This window comes from Asterias amurensis, chromosome 3 (assembly GCF_032118995.1).
Source record: "Asterias amurensis chromosome 3, ASM3211899v1".
In the NCBI taxonomy this organism is placed as follows: Eukaryota; Metazoa; Echinodermata; class Asteroidea; order Forcipulatida; family Asteriidae; genus Asterias; species Asterias amurensis.
In genome coordinates this window covers 24,271,046-24,278,987 of record NC_092650.1, presented here as the reverse complement: position 1 = coordinate 24,278,987, position 7,942 = coordinate 24,271,046, and the positions used below count along the sequence as shown (strand labels likewise).

General features: G+C 37.7%; 1 protein-coding gene across 1 annotated transcript in view; it reads left to right on the top strand.

Moving 5' to 3' along the window:
* The first annotated feature begins 901 nt into the window (after positions 1-901).
* LOC139935248 (uncharacterized) overlaps positions 902-7,942 on the top strand; it is a 59,590-nt gene continuing 52,549 nt past the window's right edge. The window contains exons 1-2 of the mRNA XM_071929759.1: positions 902-1,240; positions 3,080-3,214. Coding sequence (XP_071785860.1) covers positions 1,094-1,240; positions 3,080-3,214 — 282 coding nt within the window. The 5' untranslated portion in view covers positions 902-1,093. The remainder of the gene's footprint in view (positions 1,241-3,079; positions 3,215-7,942) is intronic.

Sequence of the window (7,942 nt, the reverse complement as noted above, 5' to 3'; positions counted from 1 at the left end):
GCTAAAATTTTCACAGGTTTGTTATTTTATGCATACGTTGAGATACACCAACTGTGAAGGCTAGTCTTTGACAATTACCAATAGTGTCCAATGCCTTTAAGAAGAGAGCTTCTGGCCTGTTTTTGTCCAGGGTGCTGAGTTTTATCATTCGTGAGTTTCGTCCTCTAGACGGCTCTATTCCAACAGTATGCAACACTCAGAGTTTTTAGAATTGCTTCAATGTCTAGCCCTTTTTGTTGGCTGTCGATTTGTTGATTTTCCTCCATGCCCAAGGGCAGATTTAGATTTTCTGGAATTTGTTTGAAATCTTTGGCCAGTCAAATAATGTGATTTTTTAAAAGTCCATTGACACTGATTTGGATCTGATTATAAATTCCCACGTTTCTCTTCAGTAACACAAGATTAACTTGGTTGTTGCATGCCCTTCATTCCCTTGGCTGTTGTGCTTGTTGTAAACAAAATTATTTCTCTTTTGTATTATCCCCCACACCCCCCCCCCCCCCCCCAACACTGGGCTGCCTGCTTCAATTTGTTTTGTACAAGTCATAAATAAAACCAAAAAAATAAACTCTTCTCCGCCCTTCAGTTTTAAAATCCTTTAATCAATTAATAACTAACTCGGGGAAACTGGAATCAATTGCCTTGCTATAACACTTCTTGTTTAGCATTGATTAATTGAAGTGATGAACTCTTCGTTGCAGACGAGAGAAGCATTGCTGGTTAAAAAATTACCAAGTAGGCCTAAGCTATAGAACACGGCCGGGCGGTGGGTGGTGGCAAGGCTGCAAAGGGAAGACAAACTTTTCTGACCGTGCAGTTGGAAGGGCGCCACCAACTGACGACAGGAATTGTGAGTACGTTATGAATGCAAGTTCAATCCGTCGTGTGTGTGTGTGTGTGTTTGCACTGCCAACAACGTTATTTCAGGACATGTTTGTTGACAAAGATATGAAAATGCAACCGCAGTGCTTTACGAGTGCATGACTGCTTGTAAACAATTCCTCCATCGAATATTATTATATATTGTTTGTACTTGTTACAAAATGGTGTGACTTAGATGCAGTAAACCCGAGCACATCCAGAGACCAGGAAGATGTCTCAAAACACGTACGGTGTAACAGGAGAAGACCAAAGCGACCAGAATGCACGGCTCACCAACAAGCACATTAAAACTTTGAGCTTTCTGCAGGATGTTGCCAGGGAAAACAAAGAGTTAAGAGCTCGCCTTGACCAACTGGAGGTACATGCATTGAACGAGACCGTGTGATTAGGTTATTAGAATATTTAGGGGTCTTGAAAAATGGTGTTAAAAAGGGTACGACAGATCTTCTTATGGTATTTCGTTTTCTTGATTGTTGTTGCTATGCTGAGCTAAGCTAAGGAAGAAGGAAGGTTCTGCAGACCGAGACTGCAGTGTCATTTTCAATGTCATTGTCCAGCTGTCAGTCAGACTATAGTCATCAGTCATTGTTAAATAAAATCATAACTGATATTAGTTGATACTTATAATATAAGTTATAAATAAGGGGTAACTTACTTTCTGTATGGCGCCACCACCTTTTCACTAATTTTTACAAAAAGGGATATCTCATTTTAGGTAAATAAGATACCATCTACATGTACATCAACTGGACCTATTTCATATCGAATGAAAAAAGTGGTGGCGCCATACGGAAACTTTTCAGTTATATTTAAGTATCGTTGTAATCATCACGGACAAATACAAAAATCTAGGCCTATCAAAATTAACGCGTAATCAAAACATTTGGAGCCATCACTATTTATTTGGAGCCAACTAATCAACACGCAAGTTTTGAAAATTAAACCCGCACCAAACATCGCAACGCCACGAACAGCGTTCAATATGCAGCCTGATATAATTTGTTGCAGTCATGTATATCAATTAACCTGACAATCAAGCAATCTGAATTTGAGGATTAAGAGTTGGATGTTAATTTTGTTTTTTACCCATACACCGATGTGTGTTAGCACTGTATACTCAGTACTTCCCGAGTCGAACCTACGACCCTTGCAATCAAGCAATCTGAATTTGAGGATTAAGAGAGGTTGGATGATTAATGGAATTTAATGCGGGAGTTACTGGGATTTTTTTTCATGTCCCCTTCAGTTGTATCACATCCCTAGGGTCAGATCAGGGGGTAACTTAAAACCAAGAAACTGGGGCGGTTTTCCTTATTGAAAATGTGTTTGATTTGTCTTCGGTCCTACCACATATGATCAAAGAAATGAAAACAAATTAAAAGGGAGTAGGCCTACAGCGCCCCAGTTACTGGGTCTAGGGATACCCAGGCCTTGAACTTGGCTCTCTGAGGGGCGCGGCAGTTTTCTGCAAATTTTAAGGGGCACTTCGAAGGGACACTATGAGGGGATTGTATAGCCCTATGATGCATTTAAAGGAACATTGCAGAATTGGTTTCTGTTAACAAAACAGTTGCTGGCAATGTAAGCACTTTATGTAATCCACTATTTTATATACATAAACTGACAATCCCATAGAAGTTTGAGATCAATCCGCCATCTGGGTCACGAAATAATAGTGAAAAACCGATTACCAATTTTGCATCGCATCGATGCCAAAATAAAAATGAATAAAACGCTCACTGAGCGATAAACTCCAATTTATTAGTTAGATTATTTATTTCTCAGCAAATATGACATTTCATACACTAATATTTCAAGGGATGTTTTCAACTATCATCGTCATTAGACCGTTTAAGTTGGATGTAAATGATCTGTGTTCTTCACGATTTTTTTTCCTTATCAATTCTGTAACGTTCCTTTAAAATGACGTCATTTAAGTAGGTCACCCTCACCTAGAGGTCAGAAGGAGTTTGCTCATATTGGCCAATCCTGTGAACTGTATTACTGTAGTGTGTTTCCATCGTCTCATCATCAGTTTATTCTTAGAGTGACTTGATGACATCATTGCATGGGCTGTTTGAACTTTGCAAAGGGCACCACGGCAAAGTATTGGTCTTTTAAAATATGTATAGAATAGAAAAGAATATAATTAAAGATGATAAATTCAAATTCTTATATAATTTCCTTTAATTTTCAGGAGGAGTTGAGTCAGTGTGGAGAGCTGCATGCACTCGGTAACGATGCTAAGGAACGAATCAAGAAACTGCAGCAAGATTTCAACAGACGTCTGGATACCAACAATAGGACACTGACACAGAAACACAAAGATGAGGTAAGAAACACCAGTTATCAAAACTCAATGTTTCTATAAAAGCAATGTGTCATGTTTTTATTTTATTATTTGAAGGCAAGTCATCAGACACACAAGGCCTGAAGGCCACTTCAAGGTGTGGGCTAAGGTGTGAGCTTGAATCCGATGCTCTTAACCACTCGGCCATGACGTGTTGTTTCTGATCGAGGATCTACAATCTTTTCCTTAGGAGACTTTAAAGGCAGAGGACACTATTGGTAATTGTCAAAGACCAGTCTTCTCACTTGGTGTATCTCAACATGCATATAATAACAAAATTTGAGCTCAATTGGTCGTCGAAGTTGCGAGATATGAATGAAATAAAAAACACCCTTGTCACACGAATTGTGTGCTGTCAGATGCTTGATTTCCAGACCTTAAATTTTACATGTGAGGTCCGAAAATCAAATTCATGGAAAATTACTTCTTTCTCGAAAACTACGTTACTTCAGAGGGAGCCGTTTCTCACAATGTTTTATGCTAATAATTATTTTGAGTAGTTACTAATAGTGTCCACTGCCTATAATAATTTGTTTTGTCAGTGAAGCTCAGTTTCAGAAGCTGACTCATAGACATTAAACAAATTTTGTAATAAGGCCTTAAAAAAAAAAATTGTTGGATTGCCCTATCCTGACCGACCGTAAAAGTAGCAAAATCTCTGTCGCGTTTTCTTTTTTTTTTCTTTTTTTTTTCTTCCTATTTTTTACTTACCTAATTTGATTTCATGAATATTTTATGCTTACAAAATGGTAGATTAACTAGATTTGACACAAATATTTGTTTTTGACTGACTACTTACGGTCACCAATAATTATCCAGTGCAACAGTCGTAGTTGCAACGTTCACAAAAATGCAACGTACAAATGAAATGACTCTTGGAAATTGTTTTTGAAGGAATTTGCCAAAATAAAGACGCAAAAAAATGTATAAGATGATTTATACCTTGCTTGTGTGACAACTAGATCTTTCATGAAATGTTTATGCACTTTTGGGCTTGTGTGACAACTAGATCTTTCATGAAATGTTTATGCACTTTTGGGCATTCTTTTACACCTGAATTTTTTTTTTCTTTAAATAAAAAATCCCGACTGACCTACCCAAGCATCAAATTGGGTGAAAGGGCAATCCAACATATTTTGTTTGTTTAGGGCCTTACTTGCGTGTATTTTTGTGTGGTTCTGTTTCTGTGGTTCTTGACAGTGCAGTATGATCCATGAAGGCAACATTTAACCTGCTTGTAGAGATGATGAAGAAAACTTGGCTTTAGATGGGGGAGGAAAAATCAAACAGGAAATTCTTATCAGGTTGGGACTGAAAACCCCTAGTACATGTTGGGAAAACAAACACACACAATCAAGATTGAAAACCAGTGCATTGCTAAAAATGTAAGTCCCAGTTCGTGATTCATACCGGGGTCACAGATAGAATAAAAAAAATGGCAATTTAATAATCATCATTATAATAAAGAAAAAGACATTTATTTAAAGAATCTTGCTATCCCAGAGAAAATCATGAGAAAATTTAAGAAAAACAAAATCTGGTTGACTGTGAACTGAATTGCCCGAGGGAAGTGTTACTTGGCCCTTTAAGAATGTATTGGATCATTAAGGGAACTTGAGACGGATCACCAAAATGTAAATACTTCCTTTTTGTATCAAGGCTAGAAACCACTGTGTATCCATGAAGGAAGGACATTTCCTTCCTCTATGGTGTATCAAGGAATTATAAACATGCAGCCATTATTGAGAGGTTCTGAGACCACTGGATGTGAAGTGAGCCCTCTGTTGTCCACCAAGAGAGAGAAATGTGTACTTAGTAAATTGAGCCATAGCCTGAACATCTGAAGTCACACTTTGAGGCTCGTGAATAATGCCAGAGAGCGGCCTCCAGCTGGCGTGTATCTTCACCTTTCACCTATATTCATTTCACATAGAGATATGCACAACTTCTACACCAACATTACATGCACAATATGCATGCACTGTACATACAAACATGTACATGGACACAGCATGCACGCTTTCCATATCTGTGTTTTGGTTGGTCGTCTGAGGTGACTTCAGACCAATCAAAACAAACCCAGATACGGTAGCTTGTAGTCACTGCATTTATCCAATGATATCATTGTATCCAATGGAATCACTGGAGCTGAGTAGCATGTACCCGTCTTTATCCTTGCGGATAAAGACAGGGGCCCAGTTTAATTGAGGCACTGAAATAAGCTTGATCTTCTGTAAACAGTGCCTTAGTGAATTGGTAAGGGGTAGGGAAGGAGTATTCATTGGGGGGGGGGGTTTGTATGGGGTGTGTAAAGTCAAGGCAAAAGGTTAATTTCAAGGTTGCATTATCATTTCTGTTTTACTTCAGCAGGAAATCTTTGTATGTTATGAGAATTTAGGGCCTATTCAGAATGAGGGTGGGGATGGTAGATAATTATTTATGACACTTCCCATTTTCATGTTTATAGTTTTCCTTTGGAAACTTATCTTTTAATAGTGCTGGGCGAATAGTGAAATTTTGTTATTCGGATACCGCTGGCCAACTATCCGAAATTAACCGGATATTCGAATAGTTTTTTTCGCCGCTAGAGGGCGCTATAAAAAAAATAAAAATAAAAAAATATTTAGAAAAATATTTTTTTTTGTCGCTAGAGGGCGCTGTTCGTTCGTGAATGAGATCTTCTGGGCGGATTGATATTAGTTTTAGACAGTGTCACTCGGTTCATTCATAAAAATGACCGGATCTAATTTAAAGATGGCGATTTGCTTTTTCTTTTGATCGTGGATGACTCTACGTGAAGGAAAACTTTTGTAATCTTTGAACAAATTACGTCAGAAATGTCATTGTTTTGACTCTTCACGGAGGTGAGCATAGTTAAATACTTAATTTATGCTGTTTTATGCTGTCTTAATAGAAGTTTCATTAGGATTCAGACAAAACATTCATGTCAGTTGTCGCCCGACGTCCGCGGATATTCGGATATTAAAGAATATCCGGTTACTTGGTTGTAATTACAGAACTATCCGGTTTATAAATAGCTATTCGCGCCCTATGCGGATATCCGGTTAAGAAAAAAAAGGCATTCGCGGTTACGGATAGGAAAACCTATTCGCCATTAACCGGATATTCGAATTATTCGCCCAGGCCTATCTTTTAAGTCGTGAAATTTTAGTTTTGCAAACCAAATTGTTCGCCATCGCGTAAAGTAATGTATCCCTCACTGTGATTGCTTTAAATGATGGGTGCTTTCTTAGCAGGGAATTAGGGATCTTCAACCATTTGAACAAACCATGGGTGCCTTGCCAGATGCAGGACTGGAATTTCATGGTTGCCCTTGTCTTTGCCTTGGTGCCCCTTTAAAACCTGCCGTAGTTTTTGAAAAATATTTTCCAATGGAACCGCCCTCTGCAAAATGAAAATGCCCTCTCAAATCATGAGCCTGTCAAATTGTGACAGCAATTATTTTTTAACTATTCTGAGACATCAGCTTGCGTTACCATTGACTTATATTTTGTACAGTGTACATGTACAGTGTAAATGACCCATAACAATCAAGCACTGCACGGGCCAGGGGAGAAATTGACACATTTAAAAAAAAACATTTGTAGATAGATGGATCAAAAGTTTGGCAATGTGTAAAGGGGACACAGAAAAAGCCTTAAAGAATAAGAGTTGGTTGGCCTACTTATCGAGCAAACGACTGTGTTTATCAACAATAATTTTCAACGGAACCCTTTCATCGGATGTATTGGTGAGGTCAAACAATGGAAACATGCGTGTGTGTAGACGCACCACTCACATTTTGCATCCAGTGAGTATGTGCTCGTCAGTGAGGACGCACTGTTTGAGCTTGAGGGTGAAGTCATATAACAAGTAACAGTTCAGTTACGACAATTAGTAGACTTTCTCTTTTACAGTTCCTTATTTACACCAAAACAAGTGAAAACTAAAACAAAAAGTCTGAAGAAGGGGGGGGGGTGGAATGTTTGCACGACCATTATTGATGAAACAACAGATTAAAACAAAAAAATACAAAATAAATGTAATTCTTAAAAGAAATCTAACCAAAATCTCGATATTTATAAATCAATTATTTAGTGTTTTGTCAGTGAAGAACAAAAAGCACCTGAGTTTGCAAGATCTGCAAAGAGTTACTAAATAAAGTAGTAATATATTGGGCAACGATTTTTTTCTTTTTTTTTAAATTTTAACAAAAAGTGTTCCCATGCTCTTGGCTGTGCTTGCACGTGTAGGGATTGCAAACTTAATCAATTAGTGTAAGACAACTTGTTCGTATTATATTTTTACATGTCTTTGACAGTACTCACGATACATGATGTCATGCATTTTTGTTCCCTATGTTTTTAGTTGAAAGAGAAAAGGCATGCATTCTCCCTGGAGAATTGTACACCGTTTTACGAACTGCACAACATTTTACATGAAAATATGCAAATTAGGTACTCAATTCATCCGAATAATTTTGAAGTAAAAACCAGTGTTTTGCCATGTGGTGTTTACCCATCTAAAACTTGAAAAAAGTAGTGATGTGTTAGATAAATATGTCCCAACACTGAATAAATTTCTCTTAAATTATTCAATGTAATTTGAGAATTAGGCCACTAGTGCTAATATAATTACGCCTGTGTAATTCACCCTCTACAAGCAGTGTGTGTGTAGCTTAGATCCCTTCGTTGCCTTTAATATAGAGTA